At 40.0% G+C, this 26,603-nt stretch overlaps 1 protein-coding gene across 2 annotated transcripts; it reads left to right on the top strand.

The window, feature by feature from the left end:
• Positions 1-1,255: 1,255 nt before the first annotated feature.
• LOC144065601 (uncharacterized) lies at positions 1,256-21,057 on the top strand. 2 transcript variants are annotated; one of them, XM_077588589.1, is made up of 3 exons: positions 1,256-1,878; positions 3,208-3,594; positions 17,192-21,057. In XM_077588589.1, exons 1-3 carry the CDS (start codon positions 1,749-1,751, stop codon positions 17,818-17,820), a joined length of 1,146 nt encoding a protein of 381 aa, XP_077444715.1. In that variant the 5' UTR covers positions 1,256-1,748; the 3' UTR covers positions 17,821-21,057. The 2 variants fall into 2 exon arrangements, with proteins under 2 accessions (XP_077444715.1, XP_077444714.1); XM_077588588.1 differs by lacking the exon at positions 17,192-21,057 and having other exon boundaries at positions 1,272-1,878; positions 3,208-5,410.
• Positions 21,058-26,603: the final 5,546 nt, after the last annotated feature.

Below are 26,603 nucleotides of genomic sequence, written 5' to 3' on the forward strand. Positions count from 1 at the left end.
ACATTTTCAGCACTAAATCGAATAAAGGGCCTTCTCTGCTGGCCTAAGAAATATCTGAATCATATTATATTTTGTCCATCAATACGTACTTATTATTCCAAATGGTCTGTTAGCTTCCTTTCATTGCTTTTCCCCCTGGTTGCACTGCTTCCAGATGTGTGTTTTCATATTGAAGCATTAACCAATCACATTTCAGCCATTATTTGTTGCCAGGTCAGATCTGCCTCAAAGCCTGCACAATCAGTTCTTGCGGGCTCTGCTCCATTAAACTAGAGTGTTGCTTTTAACCAATCAGATTTCGAGTTGGCAACCCCACAATGATTTTTCATAGGCGTTAGCATTTTGCTGGCTGGGACATGTCATTGCTTTCACAAACTATGATTGGCTAGTAGGCGAGCCAAAGCAGTACCGAGGCAGCCGAGATCGCAAACTCCAGCCACTATGGCCGACAGAAGCAAAAACAAATAGATTCTGTTTGCTCACAAAGCTATTTTCCAGACGGACTTTTTCAGGAAAAAAATGGACATCATTAAGAAAGGGCGGTCAACTCCGAAGCTAGCAAGCCTGTTACAGCCGGGAAAATGGTGTGTGGGGCACTTTCAGCGCGCTAACTTAGCTCCACAAGCAAATAGTATATTGTTGTGTTGATTTAAAGCTATTTTCAAAACGGACAATGCCGGAAATATGACAGGACAGGCTCGACTTGACTTTTCCATGTCTGTGTATTTATTCTTGTTTTCTACGTCTTTTGGGTCTTTTTTTTGTTTTAATTTTGGATTCTGGGCTTATATGTTTTCAATTTGCTTTTGGTGTCTTTAATTAAAGCCCTTTGATATACCTTAGTGATGGGACGATGGTACCTCAAGGATTGTATTGACACACTGTGTCAGCACTGTATTGAAACCGTGTTGGTCATCCAATAGTGACCCCTGCAGTAATTATAAAATCATTGTAGGTAAAAAAAATATTTTTAAAAAAATTCCAAACGGAGTTTATAAGTAAAATAGATCAAATTTGAGTTACAATTTTTAACTTATGTCCACATTTTTGTTAACTGGTAAATCATGTGAAATAAAAGTGATTATTTCGTTTTGCCTCACACGATCAAAATGATTCCACACTGGGGAAAACTTCTTAGAACGAGCCATAATTACGCCAAAGTCCGTCCAACAGACCCACGACACTTTGATACAGTTTATTTTTTTAAACTATTATCACACTTTGGCCAAACGATACATTTCCTGTTCCGGTCACGTGATTCTTTCTTAAAGCTTTACACGCCCCAATACTGGCTATCTCTCTTGAGCTATCGGCACAGTGCTGACGCACCAGCGTCGCTCGTTCCATCACTATTTATCAGCAAAACCTGCTTTAGTTTAGCCCAGCTAGCAGCTATCAAAGAAACAAGTCGTTGACTAGCTTGTTTACTTTAGCTTAATTTAGCTAGCAGCTATCAAAGGAACAAGTCGTCGAAGAGCTTGTTTATGCTTTAGCTTAGCTTAGCTAGCAGCTATCAAAGGAACAAGTCGACGAAGAACTCGTTGTAGGTTTCCTGGCTATTTTAGCTCAGCATAGCTAGCAGCTATCAAATAAATAAGTCGTTGAAGTGCTTGTTTATGCTTTAGCTTAGCTGGCAGCTATAAAGGAAAGGGTCGACGAAGAACTCGTTGTAGGTTTGCTGGCTATTTTAGCTTAGCATAGATAGCAGCTATCAAAGCCGCCGCCATCATCAGAATTTACGTGTGGAAATGTCGACAAGAACACAACGGCCAAAGCTCAAGGAGGAACTTTTTGAGGTCAAACGGGAGCATTCAACTCACGAGCAATCGACAGTTTGCAACATAACGCACGAGAAAGTTGTTCTTCATAGACTAGAAGGTGGGTTCACTTTTTATTTCCACATATTCCCTTAAAGGTATTCTATTGACATGACACTATAGTAGTGTACGTACATTTTTATGAATTCGCACTAGGACCATTTGAAGAAAGACGTAATAAATTATATATCTATTTAAATGTAACCACTCTAGGAGGGAAAGAATGAGTCTCAACGCGTGTTAATACTTAACAACGGCATTAAACAGTAGATTTCCTTTTATTGTATCCTTATCACAAACAATGTATTTTTCAAATTACACAAAGCGCGAGCGCCCCCCAGAGGCGTTCGAGTCATTCCTGCTACTCGCCCTTCCTTTTTTGGCTACATGCTTGAGTGACATAACACTTATTTGCATGCTGTGAATTGAAAATTCAAAAAATAGAGATGTAGATGCACTAAACTACAACGAGAGCAGCGTTCAAACAACGGGGTCAAAGTTGCGGCCCGAGGGCCAAATCTGGCCCACTGCCACTCCGTGGTGCGGCCTGCGAAAGTACTTCATGTTTAATGCTAAAATTCAAATGCAGCTTATAAATAAATAGAATATTAACTATCATCAGAGATCATCACTACATCACTCCGCACAGACATTGAGGTATGGTCCTCCAAGGCAAGAGTGCTTTACCTCATAGAACAACCAGTACCATCAGAGGAGGGGATCGAGACCACCTTTGAGCGCAAGAAGGTCGAATACTTGAATCTGGCAGCCGAGTTGTCTGGAAATGCACCATCTACCCAGTCGAGGTTTGCTGCCGAGGCTACGTTGGGCTTCTCCCACTGTTTTTAATCCCAACATTCATGCATTCATTTTCTGATATGCTAAATCTTGTATAGGGGGTGCTGGAGCATATCCCAGCTGCCTTCGGGCCAGAGGCGAGGAAAACCCTGAATCGGTGGCCAGCCAATCGCAGAGCACGAGGAGAAAAACAACCATTCACGCTCATACTCATACTGAGGGGCAATTTAGTGTCCAATCAGACTATACCTCTATATCAATCTCATTAATCCCCCAAATAATAGACCTGCTACTGAATAAAAGATAATGCTTTTTTAATGAAAAGGCTCCCAAAAAGATTTGACTAATTTTAAGGAGCTACATCAACAGTGAAGAAACTTTTCTGACCAATAGTGCCATACTTTGAAAAATGTACCTATAAACAGTTTTCAACTCATGTTGCTGTTGACGAGAATACTACAGTAGTAAGTACTGCATTGTGACAAAATGAATGTATGGCGCCCTCTTCAGTTTGGTTTCATTTCTGTGAACAAGAAATTCAGTCATTTTATAATTAGAAAATGGTTAATCATTTATCTTCGTGTCTTTGCAGGTTTCAGAAATGATCTTGGTGCTGATGGGCAGGAGTCTGTTGACCATGAAGGGGAAGTTGAGCTCCCCCAAATCAAAGAGGAGGAGCCAGAGTTCTATCAACAACAAATGGGAGACGAGCAACTTCCAATCAAAAAGGAGGAAGATCATTTCACCTGGTCACCAGGTGAGTCCGTGAAAAGGGATGATCTGGGCATGGCCAGTGAAGGGGCGGAGTCTGGAAACGCGGCAGCATGGCCCCAAATTAAAGAGGAGGAGCCAGAGTTCCCTCAACAACAGCACAAGAGAGAAGAGCCATCTCCAATCAATAAGGAGGAGCAAAATGTCACCGGGTCAACTGGTGAGCCGTTCAAGGATTACTTAAATCTTCACACAAGAACCCACTCAGGTGAAAAGCCATTTTCGTGTTCAGTTTGCGGTCAGGCATTCACACACAAGGGAAGCTTAATTAGGCATGCAAGAACACACACCGGTGAAAAGCCATTCTCGTGTTCAGTTTGCGGTAAAGCCTTTTCTCAAAAGCAAGATTTACAAAAACACACGAGAACCCACACTGGTGAAAAACCATTTTCGTGTTCAGTTTGTGGTAAAGCCTTTTCTCAGAAGCTAGATTTAAGAAAACACACAAGAATCCACACAGGTGAAAAACCATTTTCGTGCTCTGTTTGTGGTAAAACATTTACAAATAAGGGAACGTTAACAAACCACGTAAGAGTCCACACTGGCGAAAAACCATTTTCGTGCTCAGTTTGTGGTCAGACATTCACACAGAAGGGAAGCTTAATTAGTCATGCAAGAACACACACGGGTGAAAAGCCATTTTCGTGTTCAGTTTGTGGTAAAACATTTACACACAAGGAAAGCTTAATTAGTCATGCAAGAACACACACAGGTGAAAAGCCGTTCTTGTGTTCAGTTTGCGGTAAAGCCTATTCTAGAAAGCAAGATTTAAGAAAACACACAAGAATCCACACAGGTGAAAAGCCATTCTCGTGTTCAGTTTGTGGTAAAGCCTTTTCTCAAAAGCAAGATTTAAGAAAACACACAAGAATTCACACAGGTGAAAAACCATTTTTTTGCTCAGTTTGTGGTAAAACATTTAATAATAAGGGAATTTTAACAAACCACATAAGAGTCCACACTGGTGAAAAACCATTTCCATGCTTAGTTTGTGGTCAAGCATTCAAATGGAAGGGAAACTTAATTAGTCACACAAGAACTCACACTGGCGAAAAACCATTTTCGTGCTAGTTTGTGGTAAAACATTGACAAATAAGGAAAATGTAAAAAGACACAAGAACCCACACTGGAGAACAAGGTTTTCCTGCTCAGTCTGTGGCCACAGATTTACTTCAACACCCTAATTAAAAAGCTTCACAATTCAAAAACCTTTTCCAGGCGCAGTTAATGATCACACATTTTCACAGAAGGGAACCTGAAAAGAAGACTTAAAAACCTGCAGTGGCAAAAAGCCCTTTCCTTGCTCAATTTGTGGTTCAACACATTGGTTAAAAATACTTAATAATACATAATACTAAGTTTGTTGCCAAGGATTTATTCATAAGACTTAAAAGACAAATGTGTGTGTGTATGTTAACTATTAATTGGCAAAAATGACGAGAATCCCTCGTGTCATTTTTGAATCATGTTGATAAAATGAGTCTGCTGTGAATGTCTCTGTTTGAAAAAGAGAAAAACAAGTCAAATGTTGTTTTATTTCATTTAATCCTCAGAATTTTCTATTAGCTTTGTAAACTATATTCTTTTCCTTTTTTAAACTATCAGAACTGACTTTGGGTTCATTTTGGAGTAGTTCTTTTCGCCTTTTATATTTATCCAAACTTTTTTGATTTGTATGTAAATAGACCTGGCAGTCGCTATATGAAGTCAAATGTGAATAGTTTTTTTTAAATTTTATTTTAATGTTGAACAACCAGATAATACTCAATATTCCTATGTATAATCAGTAGTATGAAAAAAATATTGATGGCTTGAAACTTATCGTTGTGATTGTCAATTGCTTTCACCTGTGGTCGCCTCCCCTGTGTGTCACCCACCTGTTTTCCATGTCTTGTTAGCCAATGCCTTACTGCGTCTTGTGGCTGTTCGTTCATTTAAATTTTTTTTGGTGTAATTTTTGATTTTGGGCTCATGTTTTCAGTTTGCTTTTTGTTTTTAATTAAACCTCTTAATGTATACCGTAATACAGTGGCGGTCGGTGCATTTTCTGGTAGCGCCTTCAACGTATCAATCCAATCCTCAAAAACTATTTTATGGCTATAAAACCTCTACTGCAGCTACAGCTGCGACACATATAAAATAATCAATAAATTGATGCACAAAAATGGGGTAAAATCCACTTCCTAGCAGCATTTCATGATTAAATGCAAATACTGGAGCTTTTCAGACTTTAAAACCAGGCCAGGGGGGTGATTTTCCCGGGAAAAGACAGCAATGAACGTCAATGGCGTACGGGCAAACATTGCCCGAAAATGGGGTAAAATCCAGCCGAAAACAGCATTTATTGATAAAATACAAATCCTGGAGCTTTTTAGACATCAGAACCGGGCCCGGAGTATCAGTTCCCCGGTAATAAGACAGCGAAGAACGTCGATACGTCCATACGTGAAATGACAAAAAATGCACTAAAATTAGGTAAAATCCACTTCCTAGCATCATTTATTGATTGAATACAAATACTGGAGCTTTTGAGACATTACAACCAGGCCAGGGGTGTTATTTTTCCCGGGAAAAGACAGCGATGGACGTCAATGGCGAAACGCCAAAAATTAAACTGGGGTAAAATCCACTTCTTAGCATCATTTTGTGATTAAATACAAACACTGGAGCTTAAATACAAACACTGGAGCTTTTCAGATATCAGAACCGGGCCCACAATTGAAATATTATTTAGGAATATAGCCATATTATTCACCAAAAATTCTTTTTAACTGTACACAATATCCATCCTCCTTTCTTTCTTCCTTCTTTCCTATCGCCATCGAAGCTAATGATGAAAGTCGAGCCTGTCCTGTCATATTTCCGGCATAGTCCGTTTTGAAAATGGCTTTAAATCATTTTCCCGGCTGTAACAGGCTTGCTAGCTTCGGAGTTGACCACCCTTTCTTAATGATGTCCATTTTTTTCTGGAAAAGTCTTTCTGGAAAATAGCTTTGTGAGAGAAATCTGCAACAGAATCCATTTGTTTTTGCCACTGTCGGCCATTGTGGGTGGTTTGCGATCTCTGGCTTCGGTCCGCCTACTAGCCAATCATAGTTGGTGAAAGCAATGACATAACCCAGCCAGGAAAATGCTAACACCTATGAAAAATCATTGTGGGGTTGCCAACTCGAAATCTGATCGGTTAAAAGCAACAGTCTTGTTTAATGCATTAGACCCCGCAGAACTGATTGTGAAGGCTTTAAGGCAGATCTGATCTGGCAACAAATAATGGCTGAAATGTGATTGGTTAAATGCTTCAATATGAAAACACACATCTGGAAGCAGTGCAACCAGGGGAAAAGCAATGAAAGGATGGACCATTTGGAATAATAAGTATTGATGGACAAAATATAATATGATTCAGATATTTCTTAGGCCAGCAGAGAAGGCCCTGACGGCCCACCACTGCCGTAAGTAATGATTGTATTGACACTACGAGTGATGGGTTTGTAAGAATCACTTGTTTCCACACAGTGACCCACTGCTTCGCAGAATACTGACACCTGGTGGACGTTAAAAATCACTGCAGGAAACTTTATACAAAAAGCCCAGTTCTTTTAATCCGATTTAAAAAAAAATTGTGTGCGTGTGTGTGCGTGCGTGCATGTATGTGTATGTATGTGTATATATGTATGTATATGTGTGTATATATATATATATATATATATATATATATATATATATATATATATATATATATATATATATATATATATATATATATATATATATATATATATATATATATATATATATATATATATATATATATATATAATGTAAATAAAAGAAAAAACTAACTTTTCCTTTTGGGTTTAAGACACCTTTGAGATATATATATATATATATATATATATATATATATATATATAAGGTAAAAGACATATAAATATATATATATATATATATATATATATATATATATATATATATATATATATATATATTTATATATATAGAACCAAAACACAAAAAGAAAAAATAATGATGTAAAAATTGCAAATATTCGTTAAAAATGGGAAAATCAAGAAATATAATTTATATCTATAGGTTGGTCTGGATTAAAGGAATAATTTAAATAAAAGAAAAAACTAACTTTTCCTTTTGGGTTTAAGACACCTTTGAGATATATATATATATATATATATATATATATATATATATATATATATATATATATATATATATATATATCTCAAAGGTGTCTTAAACCCAAAAGGAAAAGTTAGTTTTTTTCTTTTATTTAAATTATTCCTTTAATCCGGACCAACCTATAGATATAAATTATATTTCTTGATTTTCCCATTTTTAACGAATATTTGCAATTTTTACATCATTATTTTTTCTTTTTGTGTTTTGGTTCTATATATATATATATATATATAAATATATATATATATATATATATATAGATATAGAGATAGAGATAGAGATAGAGATAGAGATAGAGATAGAGATAGAGATAGAGATAGAGATAGAGATAGAGATAGAGATAGAGATAGAGATAGAGATAGAGATAGAGATAGAGATAGAGATAGAGATAGAGATAGAGATAGAGATAGAGATAGAGATAGAGATAGAGATATAGATATATAAAGCGAATGGTGTCAAAAGAAGTGACGCCAGAACCGCGCATGCGCAATATTCGTCACCTAACTCAACCTATGCGTCGCCGACGAAGAAGGGGATGGCGGTCTTAATTTCCACATGGCTATGGTTTTAACGTTTTGTTCGTGCGCCTCTTGTTTCTCCTCAGTTTAACTTAACTTAAATGAAACGAAACCTCGACAACATGCTCAACATTAAATAGTTTGTGGTCTCGAACGTTAGTCGGTTTATCTTCAATCCATTTTGGGAGTCGTACTTTAGCCTAGCCTAGCCGGCAGCTAACAGAACACGTCGTCTGCATCAGTACGTCGTCAAGCGAACACAAAAGAAGTGTTAAAAATGTCTGCGAGAACAACGCCGGTTGCGGCAAAGTTTCAGAAGGAACTTTATGGCGTGAAAGAGGATCTCTCTTGTCATCAACATTCCATTGTTTGCAAAATGATGCAAGCTAAAGTTGTTCTTCACAAACTCGAAGGTATGTTCACTTTTGACGATCATTAGTTTGTAAAAGACCGATATATATACTTTACGTTACACAGTTAATATTTCTTAATGAAATATTTAACGGGGTGGCAATGTTTTGCGTTTGTAAAGGCTTTGGCTGCGTCCACATCCCCAGGATTTCCCCCAATCAGGTCCGAACTGGGAGACTTTTTCAGGCTCGGGGCCACTAGTGCATTGCCCCTGTACAATGTGTTTGGATAATTGAAAGTAAAATTGCGACCCAGGCGGCGCGGCGAAGGAGCGGTTAGCGCGTCCGCCTCACAGTTCTGAGATGGAGTTTTTAATCCTCAATGGGTGCTAATGATAGGCACAGCAACAGATCATGAAGAGAAAACGAAACCCGGTGTTGGAATTCAATTACAATCTCGAGAATGGCTACCGGACCTTGTATTTTTGTCTGATATTACGGAACACAACAAAATGTTGCAAGGCCGCAAAAAGTTGTCACTCAGTTTCCTGACAACATATAAATGCATTTAGGTTAAAGATGAGATTGTGGGGGATGCAACTGGCAAGAGGTTAGAGGTAAGCTCTTGAGCCCGAACCCGACCCAAATTCGGATCGGATCAGGTCTAAAATGTCAATCATTAGTTCGGGTTGGGCCGGGTTTCTCTCTCGCTGAAAAAAAATGTACAGACGCTCCCCTACTTACGAACGAGTTAGGTTTAGAGCGATTGTTCGTAAGTTGAATTTGTGTTTGTAAGTTGCTCAGTGCTATATTTTGTATTATAATTTATGGTTAAGGCCTATATAAGTATATTGAAGCCTATATAAGTATATTGAAGGTTTATATAAGTGCATTTGTATGTTTAAGGCTTGTATAAGTAACATGCATTGGTTTGTACTTAAAAAAACATTTAATAACATGGAGAGAACACATACAGTACTGTATACATACATTAGAAAGAGAGAGAGATTTACTAGAAACTGGCCAAAAGAAGCTATCTAATGACGATTGCAGTTTTCTTTTTATCATCATAAATGATGCGGTATGGCATCATTCAATTGATTTGCAAACTTTGTGCAACGTTCATTATTTGGGTCCTGCTGCTCGATTTTTATGTTTATAAATGGTACTGACGGTCGAACGATTCAAGTTGTATTCCCATGCAACGCTCACCACTTTCATCAAGCTTCGTTATTATTGCCACTTTCGTTTCAAATGAAATGGCTTGCCTCTTCCTTGCACCTCCCTCAATAGAAGCATTTCGCTTTTCACCAACCATATTGAATAATGGATGCACGAGATATTTAATGATAAAAATGAAAAAGGTTCTTTGCGCACTGGAGATACGTTCACACTTCCGCATTGCAACGAACTGGGCAGAAGAAGGTGGATGCTTGGTGAGCTGAGCTCTCACAGCGTCAGGCGTCGGTATTAGCAGCGGAGAGAAGCACTACGCGGAAAAAGGCGCGCAATAAAAAATCGAACTTACGAACATTTTTCGACATAAACGCAATTTGCAGACATGTTCGTATGTACCGTTGTTCGTAAGAAGGGGAGCGTCTGTACTACAATAATACCTCAACATACGAGTTCCCCGACAAACGAGGAATTTGAGATACGAGTAAATTTCCGAGCAAATATTTACCTTGAGGTACGAGACAAATTTTGAGATACGAGCATTTGAGACAGCCAGTTGGCCAGGGGCGCGAGAGGCTGCTGATGATTTACCCGCACTGTCTCTCTCGCCTCATCTCCCTCGTGCAATGTTCTCTACGAGCCCTGGGCGGAGCATTGCATTTTTTTCTGTGTTATTTTGCATTAGTCAATGCAGAATTAAGTGAACCAGAATGGTTCCAAGTCAAGTCGCGACTTTGACACCTTTGTTTGAACGCTGTATCTTCATTTTTTTGCATTTTAAATTTACAGCATGTAAGTTCAATGTTCCCTCTAATTTTTTGTTGGTCTGAGCAGAAAGACAACCTCCCTGAGCGCACTGAGTACCAGTGTGAGCGACATCATCGGTACTCGGGTGATTCGCCTAAAGACGTTTCGCCGACGGACGTTTGACAGACGGGCAGGTCGCCGAATGGACGTTCATTCGGCCGAACGGAGGTTTCGCCGAAACGGGATTCGCGCGCTCGCCCCGCCCCCGGATCGTGTGTGTACAAGTTTTTCAACCTCGGCCCGCGGGCCATATGTGGCCCGTTAGGATTTTTAATCCGGCCCGCCGCCGGTGTTGTCCAAATTATAGTAAAAATCAATGTTAGTCTACCATCAATGGCAGCCCGGGAATAAGCACACTTGGGCGGGCATGGCAGTCCGGGAATAAGCACTCTTGGGCGGGCAGATGTAGCAGAACCGAGCCGTAAAATGACAGCAATCGGGTCAAATCCATCCTAAAACAGCATTTAATGATTAAATACAAATACTGGAGCTCTTTGGACATTAGAACCGAGCCCAGGGAAGTGAATTCCTCAGTAAAATGTCGTGATGATGTCGCGATGGAGGCAAAAAAACGTCCATATACGTCCATTCGCCAAACGGCTCAAAATGCTCTCAAATTCGGTCAAATCCAGCTGAAAACAGTGTTTAATGATTAAATACAAATACTAGTATTTGTATTTAATCATTAAACTAACAAATACTAGTATTGGTATTTAATCATTAAACGCTGTTTGAACGAACGTTCATTCGGCGACCTGTCCGTCTGTCAAACGTCCGTCGGCGAATCATCCGGTCACGACATCATCATTGCTCGCTATGGGCACACCAGTATCACACCTGCCACAAGCAGGTGCATGTCAATGTTCCCTCTAATTTTTCATGTAAAACATGCTGTAAAACACGAAAAACATGAGTGGACAGAGCTACTGCCACTGGCTGCCGATTAAATGGCGCCATCATGGGGAAAGGGGTAAAAGGGAAAAAAAAATAATAATAACAAGAAGAAAAAAAAAATCCGATTTTTTTTTTTATTTTTTATTTTTTTACTGCGCGCCATATGATTGCTGCTGTGCAGAGAAGACGAGAGTAGTGCGCAATTGCGCACGCGCGCAGCTTAGAGGGAACATTGGTTATGTTACTCAGGCATGCAGCCAAAAATGGAGGGCGAGTATCAGGAATGACTCTTCAATGCCTCTGGGGGGCGCTCGCGCTTTGCGTAATACCTAAAAATACATTGTGTGTGATAAGGATACAATAAGAGGAAAGCTACGTTTTTCTGCCGTTGTTCAAGTATAAACACGCGTTGAGACTCATTCTTTCCGTCCTAGAGTGGTCACATTAAAATAGAAATAGTTTTTATTACGTCTTTCTTCGAACGGCGCTAGTGAGAATTCATGAAAAAGCACGAGCGCTATAATATTTTTACGTCAATAGAATACCTTTAAGCCTTTTTCCCTTAAACATTGAGGGAATTAATGAAAATAAAAAGTCAACCCAGCTTCTAGTCTATATCCTTTGAGGTCAAAAAGTTCCTCCTGGAACTTTGGCCGTTTCGTTCCTGCGAACATTTCCACACGTGGATTCTGATGATGGCGGTGCCTTTGTTGATAGCTGCTAGCTAAAATAAGCTAAAGAAGGGAGCAAAGCTTCAAAGTTCTTCAATGACTTGAAGACTTGTTCCTTTGATACATGCTAGCAGGCTACTTGAAAGTAGGCCGTAAAGCAGGGGTCCCCAAACTTTTTCCTGTGAGGGCCACATAACTTTTCCCTTCTCTGATGGGGGGCCGGTGTCAGTTTGTAACAGAAAAAGTGTGACGATCGTAGGGGAGCTTAAATTTTGTTATTGTTTTCCAGAAAGCCACACACAACCAAATAACCCTTTCCAGGTTCTTTACAGAAAAAAAGTCAGGAAACAAATATGTAATAACACTATTAATGAAATAAATAATAACTAAATAACCCTCTCTGAGTTCTTCACAGAAAAACAGGAAATAAATAACACTATTTATGAAATAAATAATAACTAAATAACTCTCTCTGGGTTCTTCATAGAAAAAAAGCCATGGAACATTAACTTTCTGTTGTGCCATGCACAATCTTCTCCCTTTGCTCTGAAGTTTATGCACAACACCACAACCGTCATTACAGAATCCCACGTCAACATTTTGCAGCACAGTGCTTGCTGGTGAATTCGGCAGTGGACTCGTAGCGGGGCGGTGAGACCCCTTTTTTCCAACTCCCGGTTCATGCGTCCCATTATTAGACCGTGAGTTTCGGCCACCATGCTAGGAGCCCTGTCAGTCGTGATGCTAGCTAGCTTTGACCAGTCCAGGTCCAACTTCTCCATGGTTTGGCACACTTTGTCAAAAATATCCTCTCCCGTTGTAGTCCATTTGAGACTTTGGAGGGCTGCCAGATCCTCGCAAATCTCAAAGTTTGCGCTAACTCCACGAATAAAAATGAGCAGTTGCACTGTCTTGCACGTCCGTGCTTTCATCCAGTGCTAATGAAAAAAAGTCAAATTCTTTCGTCTTCTGCTGCAGCTGGGCATATACATTACTCCCGATTTCTTCAAAGCGTCTGGTGATTGTACTCGCCGACAGACTCACGGCATTAAATGCATCTTTCTTCTCGGGACACGCTTCCTCCACGACAACATCCATACATTTCTTAAAAAACTCTCCGTCAGTGAAAGGCTTACCGTTGCTTGCTATCAGTTTAGCAACCCGAAAGCTGGCCTGAACGGATGCCTGGTTCAGCTGAGCTTGGCGTAGAAATGTAGTCTGCTGAGATAATAGTCCAACTTTTAGCTTTGAGAGTTTGTCTGCTCGTATTTGGCCTTGCACGCTATCGTACTTGTCTTTGTGACGGGATTCATAGTGCCGGCGAAGATTGTATTCTTTGAATACTGCCACCGTCTCTTGACAGATGAGACAAACAGCCTTTTCTTTGCATTGAACAAAAAAATAATCGTTTGTCCACTGCAGGTTAAATGCCCTGCATTCTGAATCAATTTTTCTCTTAACTAACCTTTTCGCCATTATTCCGTTCTCAAACAGTTTCAGGTTGCACAGTTTTTATATGCTTGAATAGCATCGCAATAGCGATGGCCCCAGGGCTCCGCCCTCACCTGCGATCGTCCAGATGTCTCGCTAACACTCTGCTCGCGCATGCAACGGTGGAAGTGCCCAAATGCATCAAAGGGAAACACTCTCCCTGCGCGTGTCACCAAAGAAGCAATGCGAAGGCCCTCTTCACTGGGATGATTTGTGGGCTCAGCAGGTGTGCAATGAACCAAACACAAGATTAAAACGTCCCAGTCTTCAAGGCCAAATAGGAAAAAAATCTTATAGCGTCTCTGGTATTGTTCAGAGGGCCGGTCCAAATGTGCCGGCGGGCCATAGTTTGGTGACCCCTGCCGTAATTCAACGAGGTCTTGAAAAAGAGTTTGACTGATATTTAAGGCCGTAAAGGAGCTAATGCTTGACACGTCGGTGACGCATGGGTTGAGTTAAGTGACAAATATTGTGCATGCGCGGTTGTAGCATCACTTCTTTTGATAGCATTCGCTTTATAAATGCAAAAGAGTCCGACATAGGAAATAAATATTCTTCAAATGGTCTGACATGTGGTTTGAGCAAAAATGTTTGCGCAGGTTTGAATGAAATTGAACAATTAAATTAAACATAAATCACTTGAAGATCGCGTCTCAAAGGAGGCGTCGCAAAACGCGCATGTGCAGAAAATATCGTCCATGATAATGGTGCTGTTGCTGTTTCGGCGATTGGCATCACGAGAGAAGTAGTTCTTCATTGAAACGGTTTGAACTCGTAGGATTCCGTCTCTTATTTAGGTACCGCTCTCTCATGGTCGGGATGAAATTTGTTTCATTTGAATTTCAGTATTTGTGGACATTGTACACAATAATTAAGACACGGTCAATCACAAGTTATCGAAAAAGCGCATTTTAAAGAAATCATATCAGAAAATTAGCTATTTCTCAAAGGCGTCTTAAACCCAAAAGGAAAAGTTAGTTTTTTCTTTTATTTACATTATTCCCTTAATCCGGACCAACCTATAGATGTAAATTATATTTCTTGATTTTCCCATTTTTAACGAATATTTGCGATTTTTACATCATTTTTTTTCTTTTTGAGTTTTAGTTCAATGAGTATTTTGTAAAATGTAAAAATAACCATATAAAAATATTTTCTGTTTTCCACTTGAATTTTGAACATAAAAACATATTTTGTTTCCTTTTGAAATTAAATGACTAAAACTGACTAACTTCCCTTACTAAGAAAAAAAATCTAAAATAAACATTGTTTTAGATCTATAGAAATTTAAGTCTTTTCATCCAGTTCTTTTAATCCGATTAAATATATATATCGTATTTTCACGACTATAAGGCGCACATAAAAGTCTGACATTTTCTCCAAAATAGACAGGGCGCCTTTTAATCCAGTGTGCTTTATAGATGGACCAATACTAAAATTGTTATCACGATAAAATAAAATAAATCAGTCGATAGGACAATTATGGCAAGCAGCCCCCGACTCTACTATTTTCCCGTAGATAAAGTACTGCGCATTGACTGCTGGGATATGTAGTTTTTTTTTGTCAATACACCCAATAGATTGTGGCCTGCCGATAGGCATCAACACTAGCTAGCTACTATTTGCGAATGGACTGTGGCCTGGTGATCGGCATCAACACAGTTGCGAAGCATGGAAGACAGCCTTGGAATACTAGTTACGCTAGCTACTAGCTAGCTACCATTTGTGAACGGATTGAGGCCTGGCGATTGGCATCAACACAGTTGCGAACCATGGAAGACAGCCTTGGAATAGTTACGCTAGCTACTAGCTACCTACCATCCGGGAATGAATTGTGGGCGCCTGGACGAACGTATTAAATTCAGCGTTTTCGATGGACCAATGTTCAATTCGGACACAGATAATGAGGACTTTGATGGTTTTGTGGGTGATGATTACGTGAGTACATTGTAAAATGGCTAAATAAAGTACAACCGAACTCAGTCTTGCTTCCGTTGCCTTTTTAAAAACGTGTTTTTAGCGTGCGGGTGTAGCGTGCATTTGGTACATTTAGCACCAAATTAGTGTGTTCGCCATTGTAGAATATTGATATTATTAGTGCAAAGTTATCACAGCCCTCAACCTGGGTGTATTGACAAAAGGACTATTTATCCCAGCAGTCACTGCGCACCGGAAATAGCGTCTGTGGCTGCTTTCGTAGACAGCGCTATTACGGTTCGATAATCATCCATAAATTATATATATATATATATATATATATATATATATATATATATATATATATATATATATATATATATATATATATATATATATATATATATATATAATTTATGGATGATTATCGAATATATATATATATATATATATATATATATATATATATATATATATGCCTGGCTTCACGAAAAGTGGCAGGCAGCGCCGGGCTTCTTACGCTACGATTTGTGAATGGATTGATGGAAATGACGGTGACTCTGAGAACGAAGAGAGGGGACCCGGCTTTTTGGAAGGCTCGTTTGGGCAATTGTTTAATTCGGACACAGAAAATGAGGACTTTGAGGGATTTGTGGGTGATGATGACGTGAGTGAGTTGTAAAATGTCTAAAAGTACAACCGAACTCAGTTTTGCTTCCGTTGCCTTTTTAAAACATGTTTTTAGCGTGTGGGTGTATCGTGCAAGAACTATATTTCCCAGCAGTCACTGCGCACCGGAACCTGGAAAAAGGCTGCTTCCGGTAGCCAGCGCTATTGCGTTTCGATGTTCATCCATATATAATATATATGCGTCTAAAGAAACGGTGCATGCTTTGTGTGTCTAAAAATTCAAATGTAGCTTATAAATAAATAGAATATTAACTATCATCAGAGATCATCACTACATCACTCCGCACAGACATTGAGGTATGGTCCTCCAAGGCAAGAGCGCTTCAGCTCATAGAACTACCAGTACCATCAGAGGAGGGGATCGAGACCACCTTTGAGCACAAGAAGGCCGAATACTTGAATTTGGCAGCCGAGTGCCAGAAAATTATCTGGAAATGCACCATCTACCCAGTCGAGGTTTGCTGCTGAGGCTACGTTGGGCTTCTCCCACCGTTTTTAATCCCAACATTCATTCATTCATTTTCTGATATGCTAAATCTTGTATAGAGGGTGCTGGAGCCTATCCCAGCTGCCTTCGGGCCAGAGGCGAGGAACACCCTGAATAGGTGGCCAGCCAATCGCAGAGCACGAGTAGAAAAACAACCATTCACGCTCACACTCAAGGGGTAATTTAGAGTGTCCAGTCAGACTATACCTCTATTTCAATCTCATTAGTCCCCCAAATAATAATAGACCTGCTACTGAATAAAAGATAATGTTTTTTTAATGCCTCCCCTTTGGCGAAAGCATTTTAACTAAATTAAAATCTAAAACAAAAGAGAATGTTTACAATGAAAAGGCTCTAATAAAGATTTGACTAATTTTAAGGAGCTACATCACAAGTGAAGAAACTTTTCTGACCAATAGTCCCTTACTTTGAAAAATGCACCTATAAACAGTTTTCAACTCATGTTGCTTTTGACGAGAATACTACAGTAGTAAGTACTGCATTGTGACGAAATGAATGTATGGCGCTTTCGGTTTCATTTCTGTGAACTAGAAATTCAGTCATTTTATAATTGGAAAATGGTTAATCATTTATCTTTGTGTCTTTGCAGGTTTCAGAAATGATCTTGGTGCTGATGGCCAGGAGTCTGTTGACCTTGAAGGGGAAGTTGAGCTCCCCCAAATCAAAGAGGAGGAGCCAGAGTTCCCTCAACAACAAATGGGAGACGAGCAACTTCCAATCAAAAGGGAGGAAGATCATTTCACCTGGTCACTTAGTGAGTTCGTGAAGAGGGAAGATGTTCTGGGCGTGTCCAGCGGAGGGGCGGAGCCTGCAAATACCAGAACATGGCCCCTAATTAAAGAGGAGGAGCCAGAGTTCTCTCAACAGTGCAAAAGAGAAGACCAACCTCCAATCAAAAATGAGGAATGTGTCAAATGGTCAACTGGTGAGCCTTTCAAGAGTGAAGATGTTCTGGGCGTGGCCAGCGCAGGGGCGGAACCTGCAAACACCACTTCATGGCCCCTAATTAAAGAGGAGGAGCCAGAGTTCCCTCAACAACAAATGGGAGAAGAGCAACTTCCAATCAAAAAGGAGGAGCAAAATGTCACTGGGTCAACTGGTGAGCCATTCAAGAGGGAAGATAATCTGGGCGGGGCCAACAGAGAGGCGCAGACTGAACTGCAGTTCAGCAGAAGGAATGCAAGCAGACAATGTTATCGCTCCTCCACCAGATGGTGACAAACAATCTACTTCATGACAATGAAGGTCTTAAGAAAAATCCTAGTGGCTGCAAATGTGCTCAGTGTGGGAAAACTTGGGGAAAAAGTATAATTTGAAAACACATATGATGAGCCACACTTGCGGGAAACCATTATTGTGTTCAGTTTGTGGTCAGACATTTAAACGGAAGGGATACTTAAAAAGACACACAAGAACCCACACTGGTGAAAAACCATTTTCGTGTTCAGTTTGCGGTAAAGCCTTTTCTCAAAAGCAAGATTTACAAAATCACACAAGAATCCACACTGGTGAAAAACCATTTTCGTGTTCAGTTTGTGGTCAGACATTTACGGGACACTTAAAAAGACACACAAGAACCCACACTGGTGAAAAACAATTTTCGTGTTCAGTTTGCGGTAAAGCCTATTCTCAAAAGCAACATTTACAAAAACACACAAGAAACCACACGGTTGAAAAACCATTTTCGTGTTCAGTTTGTGGTAAAACATTTACAGAAAGCGGAACGTTAAAAACCCACATAAGAATCCACACAGGTGAAAAACCATTTTCGTGTTCAGTTTGTGGTTGAAGATTCACACACAAGGAAAGCTTTAAAGCCCACATAAGAACCCACACTGGTGAAAAACCATTTTCGTGTTCAGTTTGTGGCCAAACAGAAGCTTAAAAGAACACTTATTAACCCACACTGTAGAACAATATTTTTCTGCTCGGTCTGTGGCCACAGATTCACTACAACAGCTTAATTAAAAAGCTACATAATTCAAAAACCTGAAAAGAAGACTTAACAACCCGCACAGGAGAAAAGCACCTTTTTTTGCTCAATTTGTGGCAGGAATATCTTAAAAACAATTACTCACATCGGTCAGAAACCCTTTTCCTGCTCAGCTTCTTGCCAGAAATTTAGTCGTAAGGATAGACTTAAAAGACGCAAATGTGTTGTGATAAGCAGTGGCCAATCACGGCTTTGCTTGCTTTTTCAATCTCTGTACAAAAGATCATTGTAATCGTATACAGACGCTCCCCTACTTACGAACATTCAACTTACGATCAACGGTACATACGAACATGTCTGCAAATTGCGTTTAAGTCCAAAAATGTTCGCAAGTCCAATTTTGTATTTCGCCCCTTTTTCGGAGTAGTACTTCTTTCCGCCGCTAATACCGACGCCTGGCGCTGTGAGAGCTCAGCTCACCCAGCATCTACCTTCTTCTTCGTTGCAATGCGGAAGTGCGTGAATGTATCTCCAGTGTGCAAAGAACCTTTTTCATTTGTATCATTAAATATCTCATGCATCCAATATTGAATATGGTTGGTAAAAAGCTAAAGGCTTCTATTGAGGGAGTTGCAAGGAAGAGGCAAGCCATTTCATTTGAAACGAGTGGCAATAATAACGAAGCTTGATGCGCGTGAGAGTGGTGAGCGTTGCACATTCAGTACCATTTATAAACAGAAAGATCGAGCAGCAGGACCCAAATATTGAACGTTGCACAAAGTTTGCAAATCAATTGAATGATGCCATACAGTGCTACCTCATCATTTATGATGAAAAAAAGAAGAAAACTGTGCAATCGTCATTAGGTCGCTTCTTTTGGCCAGTTTCTAATACATAAATCTCTCTCTCTACAGTACTGTACATATTCTCTCCATTTTATTAAATGTTTTTTTTTTCAGTACAAACCAATGCGTGTTACTTATACAAGCCTTAAACATACAAATGCACTTGTATAAACCTTCAATATACTTATATCGGCCTTAAACATAAATTATAATACAAGATATAGCACTGAATCAACTTACAAACAAATTCAACTTATGAACAATCGCTCGGAACCAATTGCGTTCGTAAGTAGGGGAGCGTCTGTAATTGTATTTTGCATTCTGAAAATCTTGTTTACACCAAAAAGATAGGTTTATTAATAGGTATACTTTAATAAAAACAGAGAGACATTGTTGAACTTTCCCAGCTTTGAACTTGCAAGTGAGAATCGTCCTGGCTCGTCCTCGCCCTTGTGACATTCTCTTAGGCTTATCTATATTCTTCCTTAGATCTTTATTTTTTTATTTTATGTTTTTCCTAGGTTTACTTCCTTATAAACTACATACGTCTAAAAACGCACGCTTTTTACCTGTCAGAGACTAGCATTCACTGGGTTTTAAAGTCGCCGTCCCCAGGACGTGAGTCTCATTTCTCAAAATGGACCTTCACATTAAATGCCCCTTTCGCGCATTTGGAGCCTCCGTCGCAACATGCAGACATTCATGTGGACTCACCAGAGATGTCCCCAGATGTCTCCCTATTTGGATTAGTCTTCAACCGTCAAGAATCCAGGCACTCCGTCGAAAAATCCAGCCCGCAAAGGGTATCAGACGTAGTGCGCACAGACTTTTCCAGATATCGATCCGCAGCGCCCGGATTCCTTCTCAGTGTGTTGACCCCAGCTCTCGAAGGACCAAAAATGATGTGTGATAATGTGTTATATCGATCCACACGATTCAAATACAGTAATACCTTAAGATACGAGCTTACTGCGGGATTGAGCTAGTATGTCAATTTACTCGTATCTCAGGTCAATTCTTCCCAAAGAAATGAACAAAATACAAATTAATCCGTTTCCATCCTAAAAAAAACAAAAAAATGTTCTAATTTACTACCGACTCACAATTGGGAACCATCTGGTATGCTCATACCTCAAATTTGTCTCGTATCTCAAGGCAAAATATTTGCTCAGTATTTTCCTCGTATCCCAAATTTCTCGTATGCTGGAAAACTTGTATATCAAGGTATTACTGAATAAGAAAATTGAGTGTCGTTGAAGATTTGATTGACTTCACAATTCTATCCGAAATAGTAGAGCCTAAATTAGGAAATTACAAAGTAAATAATCAATAATGTTATGTAAATAATTTTGAAAATATGTCTTCACAGTTAAAGACATGCCTAAGAAATTTGAAAAATTGCAGTTTTTGTCTATTGAATTTGCTAACAAATCCAATAAGAATATTGAGTGTTATTCAAACATGATACATTTTAATAAAAATAATTGATCTATTGAATCTAGGATCTAAGAAACATTAGTAGAAATATGGTGTGAAAGACAATGAATTTGCTCAAAATAAATAAGTAGTACAATGTCCTTATACTTTTGTCATATTATAAGATGAATCACGTTTTTAAACCGATTTAACATGTCATCTTTTTGGTAGTTCCAATAAAGCTCTTTTTGGTGAAAAACACTTTTGGGTCTTTTTGTTGACAGAATCAGCCTTCCAAATTCGAAGGTGACAATCAAGAGAAGCGTTATTTGCTAACATTTAAAACTAAGTGGAAAATGAATACAATAATTGGAACAATTTGACAAATTAATATAAAAGATTGTTTTTTTTCTACAGGTGTGAAAATACGGTAACTTCATGTCTGAAATTACCGGTAAATTGTTTTTATCTTTTTGATGTTGAAGGGGATTGTTGGAATAATGATTAATACTCTTAAATCATTATTAGTAATATTTAATTAAAATTGGAAGACATCTTTCACATATCTGGTTACAACTTGCAAGGAGCCACACTCATAACGCGCCTTCATTCCTGAGCATTTCTGCCGTGCAGTCTCCTCTTCTCTGTATTTAGTCGCACATAACTGAAAACATTTCAATGTAATCTGATTCAAAACAATTGCCATTATTAGATTGAAACCAAAACACCTGCGTAAGAATTTGCAGTATAAGCATAATAATTTCTTTATAAGGTAAACTGCCGGCGTCCCAGACAAAACAATTTATGAGTCCTTCGTAGATCATTGCGAACTTGCATCTGGGTGTCTGGGTTGCGAGGTCTATCTCCCAGTAACAGTCCTTGGAGGGTGAGGTGTTATGTCAACAAGCTGGAGCCAGCAGGGTGACCTCGAGTTTGTCCCAGTCTCAAATTAAAGACACTCTTATACAAAAGTAATTAAAATGCATATATCTATAATATCATCATAGCCTTATTACTTATTAAAAATGCTTACAAAACATATAGAAACATCCCATAATAAATCCAACAGGGATAATATGTAGAAATTTAACTAGATTTTTATTTTATGTGTAACTATTGGAAAAACATTAAGACAGTTTTATCGGAGATGATAGACAAACTACAAAGGGAATGTAATGTTAAATGTTTGCAAAAAACTACTAGATTGGGGTATTTTTCATTTCAAACAACTGCGTGTACACATTATTGATTGAATTTGGAGTTCTTCATTAGCATGCATTTTATGTGGCTTAATTGCTTATTTTATTAATCCTTGCAAACGGGGGAGATGGTGGTTCAATTCTATCAAAAAATATACTGTTAGGGCTATTGGTCTTACATTATTATATATTTGCTCGCTCGCAATGAAGAACGCTCTGCTCTACTTAGCTTATTAACATTAGAAAATTCATTTTAGTACATCTGCTTGCAACGGAGTACAGTGGTACCTCGTCATACGACCGCTCGTCATACAAAATGCTCGTCTTACGGGGGAAATTTCGATCAAATAATTCGCCCGTGATGCGGTCAAAATTTCGTGATGCGACCAAGCCAGGTTGCCATGGCATTTTTTTTGGGCATATCTTTCGTGTATAACAATATTTACGAGCACCGGATGAGCTATTCAGACCAGGAAACGCACAGCACGCATGCGCGGGGAAAAGAGGGCTTTCTGGTTAATGAAGTATACTCGTGCTCGCAACAGCATCCCCGGTAGCAACTCTATCAAGGCGCCGTTCGAGGGGATGCACAGATGCTACAAGCTAAAAGGAGCCGCTAGCCAGCGCCCCCGAAGCTCCCATGAGCAACTGGGCGATCGCTGATAAAAGACTCTGTTCGTTGGCTGCTCATAAGAAAATCGGGGGCACTGGCTCGCAACAGCATCCCCGGTAGCAACTCTATCATAGTCGCCGTTCGAGGGGATGCGAACACAGATGCTACAAGCTAAAAGGAGCCGCTAGCCAGCGCCCCCGAAGCTCCCATGAGCAGCGGTGCGATCGCTGATAAGACTGCTGCTCGTTGGCAAGTGGTCGGGCGTTCTCCGATTGTGAGGACATTTGTGTGCATCATTTTCGGAATATTTTGAAGGGAATAGTACAACAGCAAACAGCCCATCGATAGCGAACGTGAGGGTGGAGTGTTTGTTCTGTTTACGAGTGCGTCATGTGGAGAAAAAAAAAACGAAGCCCCCCGCCCCTTTTGTGCCCCTCTCCCCTCGGCGAAATCCGCCTAATTTTAGTTAGATTAAACACTTTATTTCTATTAAACCACTCGTTATTTATTACTTTGTCAATATATGGCGAATTATAAGAAATAAAACATTTTTTTCAATCCAATATCCTGTTTTTGGTGTTTTTTCAGAGAGTTGGAACGAATTAATTTGTTTCCCATTCATTTCAATGGGAAACTTCCCCTCGAGTTACGAGAATCTTGTCATACGAGCTCAGTCCCGGAACGGATTAAGCTCGTATCTCGAGGTACCACTGTAAATGCTTTGCTCCTTAGTTAGACCAAACAACAGGAAGGTTGAATCCTCTTGGACTGCTGGAATGTGGAGAAGATCCTTCGGCTCTACATGACCTTCATTTGTTTTGAGAGCTAAAACTTCTATTGTAACTAGGGTCCTTGACTATTGACTTCTCACTCCTATTTTCCCACCCCTCCCTTGAGAGCTGAGACGTCCATTGTAACTAGGGTCCTTGAAGCTAATAAACAGGGAAAAGATGTGTGTAACATGAGAATGAACCTGGACAGAGATGAGTCAGTTCGATTCTCTCTTGCAAGAATTTCACAGAGGATTGTCCCGTCTCTTTGTTTGTGCATTTGGGAATGCCTACTGGTGAACATATCATACCACTACTAGGATTCAAGGGTGAAGTGGTCATCCAGCCTTTAACTTCCCCGGTAGCTACTAAGTGCTACTCACTGACTCTAACTCATTCCTTCATCTATGCTCCAAAGTGCCCTGTCAACTTGATGGGCTGGGACCTTCTTATCAAGATGTGTCCTGTCATCAAATGGAGCCCAGACAGACTATATCTGCACTTTCCAGATGGATTCTCATTCTTTTGCAGTCCCGATTATCGTCCTGAGTTCCAGCTTCCACAACTCCGAAACTCTCCTGCAAGGCACCAACAAGCAACTGCCCCAATCTGACATCTACTAGGCTCGCATTGACACTGACTCCGATGGCTGGAAACAAGCCGAACGCTACTGGCCTTTGTGGTCCTTGGGTACGGCGCCTACATACCTAGAGGCGAGCGTGCGAATCCGGCGTAACATTTACACACACGCCAATAATACGCAACTTATTGATAATTTTGATATTAGATACAGTGGTACCTCAACATACGATCGTAATCCGTTCCGAGACTGAGATCGTATGACGAGGTTCTCGTAACTCGAGCGTATGTTTCCCATTGAAATGAATGGAAAAAAATTTAATTCGTTCCAGCCCTCTGAAAAAACACCAAAAACAGTATATTGGATTGGAAAAAATGTTTTATTTCTTCTAAGTCCCCATCTATTAACAAAGTAACACATAATTAGTGGTTTAATAGAAATAAAATGTGTTTAATCTAACTAAAATTGGGCGGATTTCGCCGAGGGGAGAGGGGCACAAAAGGGGCGGGGGGCTTCGGGTTTTTATTCCACACAACGCACTCGTAAACGGAACAAACACTCCACCCTCACATTCGCTATCGATGGGCTGTTTGCTGTTGTCCTATTCCCTTCAAAATATTCCGAAAATGATGCACACAAATGTCCTCACAATCGGATAACGCACGACCACTTGCCAACGAGCAGCAGTCTTTTATCAGCGATCGCTCCGCTGCTCATGGGAGCTTCGGGGGCGCTGGCTAGCGGCTCCCTTTTAGCTTGTAGCATCTGTGTTCGCATCCCCTCGAACGGCGCCTATGATAGAGTTGCTACCGTGGATGCTATTGCGGGGAGTTGCGAGCCAGTTCCCCTGATGTTCTTATGAGCAACGAACGAGAAGTAATATAATACTCCTTGTATTAGATAAAAATAACAGGAAATGCAGCACCTGAGCTTTCCCACGTATTGATTGTGGGTAAAGTTTTATTCTGAGAAAGAGTGCCATTGCCTGTCGGCGTTGTGTGCACGAGTATACTTCATTACCCAGAAAGCCCTCTTTTCCCCGTGCATGGCGTTGTGCATTTCCTGGTCTGAATAACTCATTTGGTGCTCGTAAATATTGTTATACACGAAAGATATGCAAAAAAGACAGTGCCATGGCCACCTGGCTTGGTCGCATCACAAAATTTAGATCGCATGACGGGCGAATTATTCGATCGAAATTTCTGTCGTAAGACGAGAATTTTGTATGACGAGCGGTCGTGTGACGAGGTACCACTGTATTTAGATATTAATTCTCTTACGTTGTCAATGCAATTACAAACTCACTCTCTCTCATGATTATAATTTTGAGAGCAAGAGATTACCTGGTGATCGCTTTCAACAGTAATGTCTGTCTGTTTCTCTCTCTCATGATGATAATTTTGAGAGCGAGCGAACCCGCCGACGACGAAACGTCCGTTTGACGAAATGTCCGGCGGCGAATCCGTCGATCAAACGTCTGTTCGACGAAACGTCCCTTCGACAAAACGTCCGTTCGACGGACTGTCCGTCGACCGAACTGTGTCGACCGAACGTCCGTCGACCAAACGTCCGTCGACCAAATGTCTTTCGACGAAACGTCCGGGTACCATCATTTTTGGTCCTTTGAGCCTTGGAGTCAACATATCGGAGGAGTCTGGGCGCTTGGTCGACATCTGGAGAAGACCGTGGCCACGGCGTCTAAAACCCTTTTACGGGCAGGATTTTCGGCGCAGCGCCTGGATTCATGACGGTTGAAGAATAATCCTAGTGAAAGACATCTGGGGACATCTCTGGTGAGCCACATGAATGTTTGCATTTGTTGACGGTTGCCAAATGCGCGAAGGGGCATTGCATGTGAAGGTCCATTTTGAGAAATGAGACTTGCGTCCTGGGGACGGTGACATTAAAACCCTGTGAATACTAGTCCCTAACAGGTGAAGAGACAGAGCATGAGTCTATAAAACTTCGGTGTCCTGTATTGTGGTCCGGAAGGTACTAAAGCTCCGAAAGTATATCAGACGGGAGGGTTTACTTGTGGGTTGCATGTGTAGTGCGGAAAAAAAAGATAACCTAAGGGAAAACAAATGAAGGGCGGAAAAGGAAAAAAAAGTTACTACCTAATTGCACACGAACTCACTTCAAAATGGGGAAAATCTAAGTGCTTCAAGGGTTAAACACCTAAACGTATGGATAAACAAATATGGGTTTGCGGGCCAGCTTAATATCCATAAAATACTAGACCTGCAGGATAAAATACGCACTGAGCATACGAGTAATATATATATAATATGTGAATGGAAATAAAAGCGAGACATCTTGTTCCACAGGAAGGAGGTTGGTAAGACGGGTCCCTTGTGTAAAAAAAAAATAAAGAAAAAGAATAGTGGGGCCTCCTCGGCTGAAGAGGATTTTTTTACCCAGATAGGTGGCGGGAGCGTAGGGATGTTAGCCAAAAGATTGGGAGAATAGAAAGGAGGAAATTGAAAAAAAAAAAAAAGAGTTTTCAAAAATATTGAGTGCTGGGTTTGTGGAAAATTGGGGCAAATATCAAGTGATTGCCCGGACAAGAGGGTCTCTAAAAACAAGGCCTAATTGGCATGACTAGCTGGCATGCCAGCTCAAAATGATTTAAATGAGGACTTTGC

The sequence above is a fragment of the Stigmatopora argus genome, chromosome 20 (assembly GCF_051989625.1).
Source record: "Stigmatopora argus isolate UIUO_Sarg chromosome 20, RoL_Sarg_1.0, whole genome shotgun sequence".
NCBI lineage: Eukaryota > Metazoa > Chordata > Actinopteri > Syngnathiformes > Syngnathidae > Stigmatopora > Stigmatopora argus.

Coding starts and splice junctions, on each gene's coding strand:
- LOC144065601 (XM_077588588.1), top strand. CDS start 1,749: ATGTCGACAAGAACACAACGGCCAAAGCTCAAGGAGGAACTTTTTGAG. Junction 1,879..3,207: donor TGTTCTTCATAGACTAGAAG/GTGGGTTCACTT, acceptor GTGTCTTTGCAG/GTTTCAGAAATGATCTTGGT.